At 52.0% G+C, this 16622-nt stretch overlaps 2 protein-coding genes across 2 annotated transcripts; both read left to right on the forward strand.

The window, feature by feature from the left end:
- The first annotated feature begins 2674 nt into the window (after positions 1 to 2674).
- LOC127538325 (MIEF1 upstream open reading frame protein-like) lies at positions 2675 to 3864 on the forward strand. The gene has a single exon (XM_051962043.1). The coding sequence runs from the start codon at positions 3649 to 3651 to the stop codon at positions 3862 to 3864; it is 216 nt and encodes a 71-aa protein (XP_051818003.1). The 5' UTR covers positions 2675 to 3648.
- Positions 3865 to 10406: 6542 nt separating this feature from the next.
- On the forward strand, positions 10407 to 16192 carry LOC127538324 (mitochondrial dynamics protein MID51). The gene is made up of 4 exons (XM_051962041.1): positions 10407 to 10556; positions 11111 to 11288; positions 11469 to 11731; positions 12244 to 16192. Exons 1-4 carry the CDS (start codon positions 10407 to 10409, stop codon positions 13048 to 13050), a joined length of 1398 nt encoding a protein of 465 aa, XP_051818001.1. The 3' UTR covers positions 13051 to 16192.
- Positions 16193 to 16622: the final 430 nt, after the last annotated feature.

Raw genomic sequence — 16622 nt, forward strand, 5'->3', positions numbered from 1 at the left:
TTTTCCTCTTGAAATTGTCCCTCTCCCACTTTGGTGCCATTGCAAAGATGGTTCCTACATGTGGCACGGGTTGTGCCCTGGCTTTGAGCTTCTAGAAATTTTACCTTTTTTTCCAAGCTCATGTGATACCTCCTACTAGCTTTTCCGATCCTCTCCCTGAGATGGCTGTCATCATTATTATTGAATATTTATAGCATTATGAATATTAATTAATATTAAAGTTAATATATCATTACTATATATTTCAGTTATGTCTTCCTCTTTGTGACCCCATTTGGGATTTGCTTGGCAAAGATACTGGAGTGGTTTGCCATTTCCATTTCCAACTTATTTTACAACTGAGTCCAAATGGGGTAAATGACTTGCTCAAGGTCACACAGCTAGCTTCCAAAATCAGATTTGAGGTTTTCCTGACTCTAGACTCAGCACAGTAACCAGTGTACCTCCTACCTGCCCCTGAATTAATATTCTATTATATATTAGCATAAATAAATATTAGTGTTATTAATAATAATAATTTACATGAGTTTGCAAAGCACTTTCTGCATGTAATCTCATTGGAGCCTCACAACAATACAGGAAAATGCTATTATTGCCCCCATTTTACAGATGAAGAAACTGAGACTGAAGTGAAGTGACCTGCTGGGGTCATCCATCTAGTGAGCATCTGCTCTCTCTCCTGAAAAAACACACCCTGCATTCAAGGCACTAAGTGGAATTGAGGAGACAGTGGTTAAATCGTTGATTTAATCCTGCAACAAATAATGGTTTCCTAGGGATCTAATGATTGGTGTGTACTCAGTGTACAGCATATAAGCAAGAAGCTCTCGGGGCCAAAAGAGACAAGCGCACTAGCAGCTCGTGGAGCCTCAGCCGGGGTTCAGCCAAGCAGATTCAGGAGCCGGTCGGACAGAACGAAGGGGGACTGAGGAGCGATGGCAGGCTGTCCCGTGGAGAACAATGGAACCAAGATCCGGAAGGCCAGAGAATATTACAGGAGAGAGAAACCAAGATCCAGAAGGCCTCCGGAGAACTCACCGAGCCCCATGTGAAGGAGACTAAGATTTTGAAGGAAACGATAAAGGATTTGGACTTTAATTCCCGGCTGCATTCGGGGTGACTACTCTGAATGGAAACGAAGGCTGCCTCCAGAAGCCCCGGAGAAACCTGCTCTCGGAGAACACTGAAAATTTAGAGAAGAGAACATTACATATACATGTACCTACTCACAAGTTTATCTGATTGTTGAATAGCATTTTACATTTTAGGAAGATTTTTACAGCCTTCTGCTTCTTGTAAGAACTACGAAAGGTAGGTAACCAAGGTGTTATTCCATTTCACACAGGAGAAACTGAGGCTGAGACAGACCAAGTGACATTGCCTGGTGTCAGGGAGCTGGGAAGTGTACAGAGTAAAAGTCGAACCTAGATCCCTTCCTGATTCTAAATCCAGGTGTTATTACTTTCCCCTCACTTTGCAGATGGTTGGGGTATGTCCTAAATGTTGGGGTCCTGGGCGTGTATCTCAGTCTTGAAGGAGAATGGGATCGGATGATTTTGTATAAATCTGGGCGGTCTCAGATAAAGCGTGCCTGCTAAAGGTCCCTGAGACGGGATTTATCGTAGATGGAAAAAGGCAAAAGGTCCTTAAGGGGCAAGGCGGGATTATGGGGCTGGGCGGCAGCTAAGGTCCCAACAAGATGAAAAAAGGGAGGTTTGGGTAAGGAAGGAAGGAAGCTTCCTGCTTCCAGCAACCTCCTCCTCTCCCCTCCTCTGAGCCCGCGGCTGGGCCGTTTGATGCTATTTCATGGGATCTTTGCAGAGCCGAGGGAGCGGTAAGTTAGAAAGTGGCCCAGTCAGCCAGCAGCAGCGCCCGCAGATCAGAGCGGGGCCCTCCGGTTTCGCGGGGAAAGCCTGGGTGGGACCCGAAGGTGCTGTCTGCTATTTTACCACATCTTTGACAAGAGAGGCAAAGGTGAGTCAGGGAGAAAAGGGGCTCTGAGCCAGGCCGCGTGCTCCAGCACGGAGGCTGGGTCCTCAGCGCGGGGAAAGCCCGATGGGACCCCGGCTGTGGGAAGGATGGTGTCCATCCCCGTGCAGTGTCAGGGGAGCTCCCTGAGGCGAGGACCCCGGCTTGGGAGGGGGGAGGGCAGCGCCCAGCAGGAGCCAGTCACGCATTACAGAACCAGGCGTGAAGGAGACGTTCCCGGCCACCCGATCTACCCCTTCTAGAACCTGGACTCCCTTTGAGTCCGAGTGAGGTGGCGGCCCCGACTCTGTATAGAGGGAATCCACGCAGAACAGGGAGGCCCCGCAGCACGGCCCCCCTCTGACTGGTCCCGGCTGGGGGACCCTGGGCAAAGCGCCCAAATTCTGGAGAAAGTCTCACTTCAGACATTTATTAACCACGTGACCTTCGGGCAAGTCTCCTAAACCCTGTTCCCCTCAGTTTCCACAACTGTAAAATGGGGATCATAATGCACCTCCCTAATGGGTTGTTGTCAGACCAAACGAGCGAATAGGGATGAAGTGCTTAGCATATAGTAGGAGCTTAATAAATGCTCGTTCTCTTTCCTTTTCCCTCCCTTAGACTTGAATTCTCTCCACATGTCTTCCTCATGATCCTTCCGCAGGACCCAGAATTTAGGGTAGGGCTAGAGCTGCAGTGTGGGAGGGGACTGAATTTAATCTCAGGATGGGGGGGTCAAATCTTCCGCCTGTCACTCACACCCTTTGTGAGTCTGTGGCTGGCTCAGGATCACCTCTTCTTCTCTCAGGTCTATATCGGTGATTCCTTCGTCACCCAGAGACAATCAGACCGGGTACTGAGGTTCCAAATGCAGCACCCATTCTAATAGGTCATGCTCTTTCTCTGGGACTCAGTTTCTTCATCTGTAAAATAGGGGGAGCAAGATTTGCTTTAGACTCTTCCCAGGGATGCGGGGAGGGAAAACCTTCAGGGTTAGGGAGTGACGTCACTCCAAGGGGGCGGAGTCCTACGGGAATGGGAAGGTTGAGTAGGGAGGTGTTGCTCCATCTAACGTCATGGTGGGGGCGGAGTCTACCGAGCGAGGGAATCATAGCCACCTCCCATAGCTACAGACGCTCCTCTAAGGGGCGGAGCTTGCAGGGTTGAGGGTTGAGAGAAGGAATCTGGAGGCTCGCGCGAGGAAGGTGTAGTCCCTCCCACTTCCCAAACGTCACCTCTCAGGAAGGGGGGCTTAAAGAGAAGAAAAGTGAGGGGCTGAGCTCCGCCCATATTCCTAACGTCACTAACAGGACCGGAAGTGGAGAGCAGTTTGAGTACCGAGAAAGGGAGATGTGGCCCCGCCCACAAACAACGACTCAATTCGGGGTGGGGCTTAGAGCTTAAGAGAGCGAGGAGGGACCCTTGCAGGGGCGGAGCCTGCCGTTACAGGAAGTCCCTCCTCCTAAGGCCCCGCCTCCGTCCTCTGCTCCTTTTCCTTCTTCCTCTCCGGAGGTCGTGCCCCGGAAGCGAAGCAGCCATGTTGCCCGGTGACCGCGGCGTGAAGGAGGCGGCGGCGGCTGTGTGAGGCGCCGTTCTTGGCCCCAGCCCCGGTCCCAGCTCCGTTTTCATCTCCGGTCGCTGACGGCTCGCCGAGGCGCGGCTCCGGCCCCCCGGGCCCTCATGGCCGAGCCCGGCCGCGGCGCGGTGCTGGGTCTGTACCGGACCCTGCTGCGCCGGGCCCGCGAGCTGCGCTTCACCGACCGCGACTTCTACGTGGAGACCATACGCCGAGAGTTCCGCCGCCCGCTGCCGCCCGGGGCTGGCCCCGACGCCGTGCAGAGGCAGCTGGAAAAGGGCCGGGCTTTTCTGCGCGGCGAGCGAGGCCGCCTCGTCTGAGGCCCCGGCCGGCCACCATGCTCTGAGGAGTCCCCAGGTAGGGCCGGCCCCGAGCGCCGGAGGCGCGGGCAAACATTAGACGCCTGCTGTGTGCGCCGGAGGCCTCTGGGGGGCGGGCCGCAGCGCTTCCCCGCCTCTGCCCCGTAGGCTATTGGTAACGAGGGAGGGAGTGATAAAGGTTGCGTTAGCAGAGCTTACTGCATACTCGCCACTCTGACATTGATTAAGCGCTTACTATGTACTTGCCCCAAGGCTGCCCTCCAGTGTCCTTCTCCTGCTTGACCCTGATGAGAGCTGCAGGAGTCTCCGACTGCGTCCCTTACCTCTGGTGGGGGGCTTGGCTCGGGACCTCTGGGCGGGGTTTCTTTGGGCACCTTATCCCTTGAGGTCATCTGTTTACAGTGCGCCCGGCCCCCCTGTAGGTCCGTGGGGAGGGGACGGACAGGTGTCCTTCCCCCCCGGGGCCGAGGTCCTGGATCCCAATGCTGTTCCCGTGAGCCAGCCTGCGGGGAACTTTGTGCCGCCCCTCACTCTTGGGGAGGAGAGTCCCCGGCCACGAACCCCTCCTGTGTGATTGCAACCAGCCTGCGAGTCACTGGGGCCGTGTGTGCCAGGATCTGCTAATAGCCAAGCCTGGGCAAGTGTCAGCCGGGGTTGGGCCCATTTCGGAGATGACACAGTGTGGGGAGGGGGCTCTTCCTACGGGGGCACCCGCGCCTCCTAGAGACCGGAGTAATGCTGGCCAGTGTCACCCCGGGTGCCCTCCTTAGAAGAGCCTGCCCGCGAGAAATGGGGGATCCCTCCCCAGCCACTAGGGAGGGGGCTTCCTGTTTGATTCTATTGAATGGAGAGAGCAGTACTCAGAGCTGGTCGGATCTCTTTTAGGACAATCACTCTCACAGGCTGAAAGGGGATCTCGGAGTGGAGACTGGAGCCAGGCAGAACCCCCCTCTCCCCCCCCCCAAAAAAAAAGCAGGCTACTTTTATAGTTGGGACAGGGGAGAGGAGGGCCTGGGTGAGGAGGGGAGCCACGAAGGTCAGTTCTACAGACCTTGGAAACTAGACACGTTGTGGGGGTGGGGCAGAGATAGTGAGGAGTCCAGGATGATTGAGGTGGTCCTGAGAGGCTGGTGACATGTTTGCTTGTACAGTAATGGGAGAGAAACTGGGGGGAGGGGGCATCTTGTTATGTTATATTGTACTTTTGCAAGGCAGTTAGTGTTAAACGACTTGCCCAGGAGGCTGGATTTGGACTCAAGGCTCCTGACTGTGCACTGTGCCATCTAGCTGCCCCGGGAGGGAGAGACGGGTTCCGAAGAAGTCTGAGGCCTTTGGAGATGGGAGATTGGAGGCCAGAGAGATGGGGGTAGGGAGAATCATCAGCAAGGGGAAGGGGCTTAAATCAGTGGGAGCCGATGAGACAGTGACGAATGAAGTAGTGGAGGGAGAAGACTCCAGGGGAGAGCCTTGCTGGGACTTGGGTTTGAGACTCTGCGGGGTGGAGGATCCCAGAGACTGAGGAGGGGCCGGCTGGTTGTGGGCCTCCCTTCATAGATAAAGAAATCATACCTGAGCATTTAAGCTCTGGCCATGTCCCTGTGTTCAAGGAGGTTGCATTTTAATAGTGGAAGAGGAACATCCTAACCCGTTTATATCTATATCTGTATCTATATCTATCTGTCTGTATATCTACACACACACGCACGCGCGCACGCACACACACACGAAGGAGATTGGTTATTGGGGCTTAAGGTAAGGGTAGAGGGATTCCGTAAAAGGCAAGGGAGGGGGCAGCTTGTACAAGGCACAGAGATGGAACAGAAATAGGGCCAGATTGGCCGGGTCCTAGCCCATGGAAGGAGCAATTTACTCTGACTCTAAAGACAGGTTGCGGTGAGGTTGTAAAAGTTTTAAAAACTAAATAGGAATTTCTACTTGATACTAGAAGGGAGAGGAAGCCTTGGGAGTGACTGGGTCAGGTCTGAATTTAAAGATGGACTGGAACGTTGGTGGTCCCTTTGACACATTGAGGTTTTGGGGAGAGAGTGAGCTTTGGGTTTGTGTGAGTTTGAGAAAGCTTGGGGACGTTGAAACGTTTCATGGGTAATTGGTGATGTGTAGGGGTGATGGATATATAGATTCTGTACAGAAATGATCATTCAACCTTGGGAGCTGAAGACATCAAGAGGGAGAGTATAGAGGCGGCCTGCAGAGAGGGGATGGGATGAGCCAGCCAAGGAGACCGAGGAGCAGGGGTCAGACTGACGAGGGTGGGTTCTGGAGAGAGCTCAGGCTCCGAAGGACCCTCATGAAGCCCCTGTGAGGCTGACAGGTGCCCAAGGCTGGGAGTGTGGCTCCCCGGGGTCCTCAGGCTGAGCGGGGTCCTGGCTAAGTTACTCCCGAGCGGTTCCCTTACCACCCATACGCACCGGGGTTAATTATTCCGAGCCTTTCGCCTCCCAGAGTAGGGAGGAAAGAAAGCCAAAGCCCTTTGTACTTTGCAAGCTTTTCAGTCAGGAGCTTGAGGCCCAAAGGGAGGCAGGCTTCCCTAACGTTGATCAAAAAAAGAAAAAAAGAAAACAAAATCGATTTTTAAAAATCAGCTCAAATCAAAAGAGAAAGTGAAGTTACTGAAACTGCTCAAGTAGCAAAATGATTTCAATGGAAAAAGAAATGCCATGTCCCAGTAACAGACAGCCTTAAAGGACAAATTTTTGCCTTTTAAAGGAATGAAGGAAGATCAGTTCTGCTAAGAAAGTCCCAAGACTGAAACCAATAGTTCATAGAAGGCCAATGGCAGAGAGCTGGGTGGGGGAGGATGAAGTGGAGAGAACGCTGCCTTTGGACTCAGGCACTTGGCATCTGTGGTCTGGCTGTGACTTGGCAAACTAAGGGAGTAAGGGGCCTTACTTACCCCCATTAATCTCTACAATGGGGGTGGGTGGGGCCACCACAGCTTTCCCGCAGCTCCCCCAACTCTGGGGTGGGAGAAGTGCCTTTCAAAACTACAGTAGCAGCTGATTGAGCTCTAGAAAAGTCATTTCAATAACCGAAGTGAGCACAGAGGCAGCAAGCCCCTGTGGAAAGAACCCGGCCCTACATTTGTGGCCTGGTTTGGCCCTTTTATTAGCTCCGACTGCAGTCTTGGACAAGTCAGTTAACCCGAGTTCCCATTTCCTGTATGTGAGATTGGGAGGGAAGTGTATTATTGGGTGCTCGCTGCTTAATTGGGGGCGCTTTAATTTCTGCAGGGAAGGTCAGCAGTGAGCCGTGCTGTAGATTGGATCTCCCCGGATCAAGACTGTGATCTCTTATGTCCTCTTAAACACAAACTTAGTTCAGTAAAGAGGAGAAAATGTCTCCCAGCCTTTGCTGCACTTGAGAGTCACGGGGGGCACAGCGTTCCTTAGGGAGATAGCTCAGGAGCCTTGCACTGCCCCGGGGCAGCAGCCTCGGTGTATGAGACTGTGCCCTTGTACGGGGTGCCACCGGTACAGGAAGGATGGCGTGGGCCTTCTGGCCCTGGTCAAGTTAGCTGCTGCCAGGAGAGGTGAAGGGGTTCTGGCAGGGCCAGTGAGAGGCTGAAGGTGCGCTTGCAGCTAGGTGATGAGGCCCTCCTTGTGCCGTCTACGGGAAGGCCTAAGGCAGCCTAGGGAGACCGAAGCTCCCAGAGTTAGTGCTCTGCCCCAGGATGAAGTCCCAAACACTGGCACCCTCCCCCCATCCCTTTACTAGGAAGAGGTCACCAGCTCCATGACTGTAAAACAAAGATAACGCTGGGACTGGCCCTCCTCATAGGGTTGGGCCTCTGAGGCCCAGCCCCCTCCCAGGGGCTTTGTAAACCTCAGAGCACTGGGGGTTTTTTTTTTAGCTCTTTCCCCATACTTGGTTTGGATGACGCGCTCTCTGTCCCCCCCACTACCTTCTGCCTCCTGCCCCCATCTCCTACTCCCTGAGGTTAGCTAATAGCATTGGGTGAAGGGTAAGTCCAGCCCAGACCTCTGCTTGCTGGAGTTTCCTTGCCACCTGAATAATTCCGGTATTGGCCATTTGTGGTCAGGCTAGCCGTGTTTTCTGGGAATCTCCTGGGCATGTGACATTTTATTCATCAGTAAAATTCCTCTTTGGGGCGTTTCATAGTACTCCACTATTGACTCTTTTACTTTAGCCTTTCCCATATATCAGTCCATTGATCTGTATGGCTAGTAGATATTTTATACCTGGAGAAATGGGCTAATTAACATAGATTTATATTAGAGGTTATAAGGACTTGCTTGGCCCTCCCTTCTCTCTAGCTGCATCTTAATTTTGGCCATTGGTGTATCCGAAAGTCTAGCAGCCTAGCTTCTTCCCCCCTCCCCCCCCTTCCCCCATAATTCCACACTAATTCTTTGAGGAGGTTCAGAATAATTAGGAATAAATTTGATTCAGATAAGAAAGGGTAGATCCTGTTTTTGACTTTCTGCTCGGACTTGGAAAACTTCCTCTTTTTAGTCAGCAGAGGTTTGAAATCTTATCTAGCCCAAAGTTAGAGGAGTGTTGCCCTCCAGCATGAAGAACTCTTTAACAAGCCTGACTTATATGGTTTAGGTTTTAAGCACAGCTTCTCTCATCCCAAATGGGGAGGGAGAAATGTAACCCAGAGACTAAAATCCTGACTGCTGGCTGTCAGGAGGCCACCCTGGCACAAGACCCGCTACAAGTCTTGTTCTTGGCTGAGACCCTTTCCTCAACCCTGGGAACTGGGAGCAGGAGAGTCTCTCACTGTCTCTTTGTAGTTGGGGGCAGTGCCTCCCAGTTATGCACCTGGGTTTCCAGGATTGTGAGTAGGAATGTTCTGGGGCTCTCTGAGCATCTCACAGATGAGAGATTTTCTTTTTTGGGGGAGGGAGGGACCCGACCCTTTGTAGGCAGTGAGAATTCAAACTTGGAAGTTTGGAATCATTACTATGTTAATTTTAGCTGGGGGTAAGCTGTCTAAGCAGGCTTTATAATGGGTGGGGAGCGTTGGAGGTAGAATTAACTATTTGGAAACTCTGGCCTGACTGGAGAAGTAAAAATAGCCACAGTTGGCCTCTGGGCCCAAGCATCCAGCCAAGAATGCTCACATTCGAGTCTGCCTTCTGAAGCCTCCAGCCCTAGGCTCAGGCCTGCCGCCTTCAGCAGAAGGAAAGCAAAAAGGAAAGCCCTTTTCTTCAAAGGTTTTAGGATATTATGGGCCTTAAACTCTGGGGGAAGGGAGCGATGGAGCCCACATTTTTGGAAATGCCAGACTGTAAGTCAGTGCTGTTTAGAATTAGAACCAATTGGCAAGCATTTGTAAGTGTTCTGGTGGCCCTGTGCTAAGTGTTAGTGCTGGGAATACATGCAAACGTGAAACAATCCCTGCCCTCAAGGAGTTTCTCTTCTAAAGTAATAGAGAAGACTTTTGAACAGCTGAAATTGTACAGTGGGAAGATAATGCCCCAGCCCAGTTCGCTTGCTCACCAGAGTTATTTCCCAGGGTCAAATGTGGAGGAGAAAGTGCTTTGGGAGTCGATGAACGAACTGTGAAGTCCTCATGAACTTGGATGTTCAGATCTGCCCAGCCAGGGATCTCCCACGGATGCCACGCAGCATGTGATCCTGATTGTCCTTCTCTTGGACAAACCTCCAGGGATCTTGGGCTTTGTGAGCCACAAGAAGAGCCGAATCCTTCCCTGACTCCCCCCCTCCCCTCACCTTGGGGCTAGAAGGCTTTTAGTGCTTCAGATGCTTGTTTGGGAATCATCTGGACCAGTTGTGCTCCCGTGTAGTGACTGGGGACTATTCCTGGTGAGCACAAGGACTTTAGAGCTGTGAGACCAGGACCCTGCCTCTTTGGTTGGAGGCCTGAACTGGAAAGTCATAGAATTTATCTTGTTTTTTCCTTTGCCAGGACCTGGGTTTCTTTTTTCCAGGTAACTACAGCAAAGGGAGACTTTATTTTATTGCTCTCAGATGTTCATGGTTCGCACACCCATGCAGCGGGCACCCAGAGCAGGTTCAAAGTGCTTTGTCTTTCCCATGTTTGGCCCAACACTGCCTTTCTGTGCCAGTGTCATTGGCCTTCCTGTGCTTTCTTTCTTTGTGAGAAATGGAGTCAGAAGAAACTCTGCAGGAGCTTGCAGATGTGGCCAGCATGCCTGGCTGGAATGGGGTGCCCTGTGTCTCATGACACCGGAAAGGGTCAAGGAGCTAGATCGATGTCCAGTAAAGAAGGGGAGAACTTCCTGTCCCAGATGTGCTCATTCTCATCCCCACTCTCAGCTTGCCAACTGTGTCATGAGGCCCAGTTATCTCTCTCTGGGGCAGATGGGGTGAGGCAAGAGCCTTGGGCTGGCTGGTCCCTGGGTAGTCTGTCCAGAAGTCCGAGGACGGGCAGGGAGGAGACGGTTGGCTTTCTGAGTGAGGAGGGAGGGAGGGAGACAGCAGCCGGGGGTCACTGGAGAAAGTGGGGTCTTGGCTGGTCACTGTCACTCACTGGCAGCTTTGTATCTTCTGCTCTTACCCACAGGGGAGCAATGGCAGGTACTGGTGAGCGCAAGGGAAAAGGCAAGAAAGATGACAATGGCATCGGCACCGCCATTGATTTTGTCCTGTCCAATGCCCGGCTGGTGCTGGGGGTGGGCGGAGCGGCCATGCTGGGGATTGCCACCTTGGCAGTCAAACGGGTGAGTGAGGTCTTGGGGGCTGCAGGAAGCTAACGTCCCATGGAATCCAGCTTCCTCCCTGTGAAGATTCGGCTCTTTTGCCTGGCAGCCACTCCCTTTGCATCCTAGAGCTGCACGGGCTTTTCTAATCCCATCAGAGGACGATCTCTGCCCTTGATTACAAACAGCTGGCACTGCCCTGAGCTCTCCTGCCCCCCATCCCTGGGCATTCTCCTTTGGACTCTTTATTGAATCCCACCCCCTCCATCCTGGGAGAAAGCATCTCCTGGAAATGCCTTCCTGGGCAAGGTGAGATGGCCTTCTCTCCGGGAGCCCCGTGGTACTTTGTTCAGAATCTTTCTGCCATGTGGTGTTGTGGTATTTGTTGGCATGTAGGTGTCCTAGACTGCAGGGACCATGGGGTGCCATGAGGAATCCTAACTTTCCTCTATTTTGTTCCACCACAATGCTTAGCACACAGTAGGAATATAACTAAATGTTCAGACAAGTAAGGGGGTAGAGTATAGTCGATGCACCCCCCCCCCCCCCATGCTCATGTTTTGGGGCTATTGCAGATGTACGACCGGGCCATCAGTGCCCCCAGCAGCCCTACCCGCCTGAGCCATTCAGGAAAAAGAAGCTGGGAAGAACCAAGCTGGATGGGATCCTCACGCTTACTGCAGCAGGACATGAAGACCAGTTTGAGCAGGTCCCTGCAGACTCTACCCACTGACTCCTCAGCCTTTGACACAGGTGAGAGTTAGCTGTGCTCTGGTCCCATCTCTGCCCTGCCTGCTCTGCCCCTTCTGCAGAACACCTTCTCTTTCCCTGGCCAGGCAGCAATTGCCTGATGGGCTCCAGGGCTAGATAAAGTGGACCAGCAGTGACAACAGTTCTCATGTGATTTTTTTTTCTTTTTGCCTTCCTTGGCAGACGGGTTCTACCCCCCCAGACCCAAACCAGCCACCAAGAAGAGCCAGGTAGACTTGAAGAAGTCACGGCTCCGCCTGTCCCTACAGGAGAAGCTGATTGCTTATTATCGGAACCGGGCAGCGATCCCCCCGGGCGAGCAGGCCCGAGCCAAGCAGGCGGCGGTGGACATATGTGCCGAGCTGCGCAGCTTCCTCCGGGCCAAGCTCCCCGACATGCCGCTGCGAGACATGTACCTGAGTGGCAGCCTGTATGATGACCTGCAGGTAATGATCTTTTCCCAGAGGAAGCCGTTTGTGACCATGGCCTGCTTTCTGAAAGCCTTGGCATTCAGACCAGAGGTGCCTCGGACTTGGGAGAGCATAGCACCTCGTGCATCATAAGCCCTGGCCCTTGGGGACAGCCCTGGGATCTGGCTCCCCCCAATTCCTTTTTTGTTTTCTTGCTTTTTGAAATTGGAGCTTCATTTTCAACCAGCTCAGTATGCTGTGATTGAGGGGTTTCTCTGCATAAGCTCATGGGTTAGGTCCTGAGGAAGCTGGTGAGGTAAGATGTAGTCTCTGGATCATGGGGGACAATGGCCTTGGCAGCTCCCTCTGCTATATTGAATCAGTCGGGGCAAAGGAGCCGGGCTCAGCAACAAGGGTGGAGGTTCAGGTTCAGAAGGTTAGCACGAGGCTGGGCGTGAAACTTTGGGGGTTACCCCCCTCTGGGACCAGGCGTCCCCCGTCTGGGCAGGCTTGGGTGTCCCTGCTCACTGTCTGCCTTCTCTTGACAGGTTGTGACCGCTGACCACATTCAGCTCATCGTGCCTCTGGTCCTGGAGCAGAACCTGTGGTCCTGCATCCCTGGGGAGGACACCATCATGAACGTCCCGGGCTTCTTCCTGGTGCGGAGAGAGAACCCAGAGTACTTTCCACGGGGCAGCAGTTACTGGGACCGCTGTGTGGTCGGCGGGTACCTCTCGCCCAAGGCCGTGTCAGACACATTTGAGAAGGTCGTGGCGGGCTCCATTAATTGGCCGGCCATCGGGTCCCTCTTGGACTACGTGATCCGCCCGGCTCCACCCCCTGAGGCCTTGACGCTGGAAGTGCAGTACGAGCAGAACCGGCACCTCGTGATTGACTTCCTGCCCTCGGTGACGCTTGGGGACACGGTCCTTGTGGCCAGGCCTCACCGGCTGGCCCAGTACGATAACCTCTGGAGGCTGAGCTTGCGGCCTGCGGAGACTGCCCGCCTCCGGGCCTTGGACCAGGATGACGCGGGCTGTCGAGCACTGTGCCTCAAGATCCTCAAGGCCATATGCAAGTCCAGCCCGGCCTTGGGCCACCTCACTGCCAGTCAGCTCACGAATGTCATTCTCCACTTGGCCCAAGAGGAGACTGACTGGTCTCAGGACATGCTTGCTGACCGCTTTCTGCAAGCTCTCCGAGCCTTGATTGGCTACTTGGAGGCTGGAGTTCTGCCTAGCGCCCTGAACCCCAAGGTGAACCTATTTTCAGAGCTTACCCCTGGAGAAATAGATGAATTGGGATACACCCTTTATTGCTCATTATCTGAGCCAGAGGTCCTGTTGCAGACGTAAGGGGCGGGGGGAGAGCCACGAGAGGTATTAGGTGGTCAGGCCTTGGATGCAGCCAGAAGCACCATCCAGGCTCCGCTGCTGGGGCAGTCCCTCGCCGGATTCCTCGGTGCCTCCAGTCTTGCTGGTCATCACCGAGTCAGTACCTGCCAACTAGAATGGCCTTTTCTTGCCCTGCCCTCCTTTTTTTTTAATTTCCTGTCACCAAGCACTGTGCTCCTCATTTTTTTCACTGTCCCTCCAGCAAAACCAACTTCCATAAAGTGCAGCAAGGGGATGGGGCAGGGGGAGCAGGCTGATAAGTCACATGGTGACTTGTGTTGAGGTCACGGCCTCTTCAGCTGCCCGACCTGGCCCTATTTTCTGTGTGTCTTATAATATTGTCCCTTTGTACGTCTGGTTCCTTTCCCTGGAGCACGTCTGCTTGATCAAGATACTGTCTCATAAGTGAATGTTGCTCTGTAGCTATGAGTGAATATTTATGAATTGCATTCTGCATGGCGAATGAGTTATCTAGGATCTGTGGGGGTGGGTGTTTGGGGCTGGCCCCAGAACCACATTTCTGGTTGCAGAGGCAGAAGGGAGACAGCCTCTGCAGGTGTCGGTGGGCCTGCCCCTCCTTCCGGCTCCTTCATCTGGCCCGGGAAAGCTAAGTCCAGTCAGATAGATTGGGAAAGACCAGGAGCCCTGGGATGGGAATGTTCAGAGTCACTGGGAAGGGATGGCTCTGGAAACTGGGTTCCAAGTTCCCGTCGGTGGTTTTCTCTGAGAAGGAGCAGCAAATGTTCGGGGGAGAAGCCTCCAATACAGAGACAAATACAGAGCTCGCACAAGAGGCCTATGGTAGCAGCCTTTCCTGTACCAGCCTCATTGCTGTTCAGGGGCAATCTCATCACCTCTTGGGAACTGACCTTGACCCAGAGTTCAGATGAGGCAGGAAGGTTGGCCATAGGCAGCTTGGGCATCATACATCACCTGGGTTGCTGCATTTTCCTGACCTTGCAATCTCTGGGAGGCTGGCTGATGGTGCCTTCCTAGGGACACCCAGAGAACCCCTCCTGGCTTCATCTTTGTGCTGTACCTCATTCTTAGCCTCTCTGTCCCGGCAGGGGTCAGGCCTGCCTCCTTGAAGCCTCAAAAGCTGCTCTTGGAAAAGGGGAGAGGAGCATTCGAGAAATGCCCCACATCTTTTGTGCCAGGGACTGCCAGAACACGCCTGCCTATGCCTTTCCTTTGTCATGTGTACCTGTCAGATAACACCTAGGGGAAAATAAGGGCCCTGGAGGGTGAAATGATGGGGGGAGAGGAGGGAAAAGACTTTCCCCGTCCCCTCCCCCCCTTGTTTCCCACTGCTAAAAAGTGCACTATTTATTGCAATGTAAAGTTATCCTGGGGTTTGGGACGGGAGTTTAATACATACTGTCATTGTGTCTTCCTATTCTGTGTTTTTTTCTGTTTGTGGTCAGGGGCTGTTGATGGCCCTACCTCTGTCCTTCTTACCCCGTATTTTGTATTCCCACTGCCAAATCTGAGTATTTTGCTTCTGCTTTCTCTACCTCCCCACTCAATGAGATTCTTTCCTTGTATTTTAATGACAGAAAGGTCCACATAAGACTAGGTCCTCGGCTTCCTTCTAAACTTAGATTTGGGCCCCCTATTTGTTACAGTTTGGGAAGTGGGAAGTTCTAGGGATCCATCCTAAGCATCTTCCCCTTACCATCTATTTCCTATTGAGAAGGAGAGGTGCTTTTAGTTATTTGAAGGGAGGGGTTGGGAAGATAATATGTCTGGATAGGATTCTGATTTTCATGAGGGATGAGGAGGATGAATGTCTTCCTGGGGGACACTGGAGAGATTCATTCACTACGTTACTTTAAAACCTGCAATTTCTTTCTTGCCTGCTTCTCTAAACCAGCTGTATATTAGCGCCTCAACATTGAATACAAAGCTTAAAAAATAAACCAGTAAGACCAGGTCACAGGGTCTCTGATAAAGTAAATGCTTTTTTCAGAGGGAAAAATATGTAAATTCTTCCTCTTTGTTGAATTGGAAAGAATTATTCCAACATATTTTCAAATTCTGATGGGCTGATCTTGCCATACTATGAAAAGATGAGTCGGAGAACAGTCTGTAGGATCCAAATGACATAATAGCTGTAGGTATGGATGTACTGGATGGGAAACTTTTGGCTGAACAGGGTGGGCAGCAGATTTCCAGTTATAGATGGGAAGAAAGCGAGGTGCTATCATCTCTTCAATAAGATGGCCTCCACATAGGTTCTCTGTCCAGGAATAGCTGGTTCTAGGCGTTTTCTGAAACAAGCACCTCTTAAGTTTGTTTGGCTCAATTTTGGATCGGGACCAAATTGGCCTATGAGGCTTTGGGGTGTGTCCTTATTCCCAGTCCCCGGAGATAAATTTCGCCAATAGTGAGGACTTCCCCTCATCCCTTATGTTTACCAGAAGCATTATCATTAAAGGAAAGAAAATGTCTTTGAAGTCCATGTTCCTGGTAGAAGGAACGGCCATCATCCTTGGCTTGGCTCCTTTTGCTCTGATGGTTCATTGGAGGAGTAAAAATGGTGTGGGTCCTGGTGAGGGAGCCAGTAGATTCTTAGGGTCCAGCGAGCGTTACTGAAAGACTGGAGCTAGAGACCCATCTTGAGATTGCCAACTCCCTTGAAGTACTGGTTCTGGCACTGGCTGCCCCTCCTGACATAGCCAAGGCTAAGAATAGGATGTGCCAGGCCAGGCTTCCCCAGCTTGTTGCAGGTACCCGGCACAGCTCTGCCGTGGGTATGCAGCCCTCCTGATAACTGAGCTCCAGAAGCTCGGCTCTAGGGTGATGATTGGTCTGTCTCTTCCTTTCCTTTGGAATCTGGTTTACCTGTGATCAAGTGGGCTTCTGACCAAACTCAAAAACTGCCTTTTGCTCCATGGAGTGTATGTAATGTCCCTGGTCCACAGTCTGGGCCGGTTGATGGGTGATTGGAGGGTGTCTGCATAAGTGTTCTAAGTCCTGCTGGGCATCCTGCCCAGGACCAGTCCAGGGACCTGCCTCTTGTCTTTTCTCCTCCCCCAAAACATCAAGGCCAAGGGAGTTGACCTATGAAAGAGTGGGAACAAAATAAAAATCCTTTGCACCAGCTTTGGCTTTTGTGTTTGGTGTAGATAAAACCTATTTTCTCTTTTTTAAAAATTCTATTAATGCTTTTTATTTTCCAAACAGATTTTTGACATTCACCTTTGCAAACCTTATGTTCCAAAATTTTCCCTCCCTTATCCCCTCCCCTGAATGGCAAGTAATTCAAAGTGTTAAACAGGTGCAGTTTTTCTATACATATTTCCACAAATAAGCTGTATGTAAAAAATCAGTTCAAAAAGAGGAAAAATGGAAAAAGCAAATAAAGTAAAATACTATGTTGTGTTCCATATTCAGTCCCCATGGTCCTCTGGGTACAGATGGCTCTCTGTCACAAGACCATTTGAATTTGCCTGCATCACCTTGCTGTTGAAAAGAACCACGTACGTCAGAATTGATCATCACATAATCTTGCTGTTGCTGTGTACAATGAT

Source organism: Antechinus flavipes, chromosome 5 (genome assembly GCF_016432865.1).
Source record: "Antechinus flavipes isolate AdamAnt ecotype Samford, QLD, Australia chromosome 5, AdamAnt_v2, whole genome shotgun sequence".
In the NCBI taxonomy this organism is placed as follows: Eukaryota; Metazoa; Chordata; class Mammalia; order Dasyuromorphia; family Dasyuridae; genus Antechinus; species Antechinus flavipes.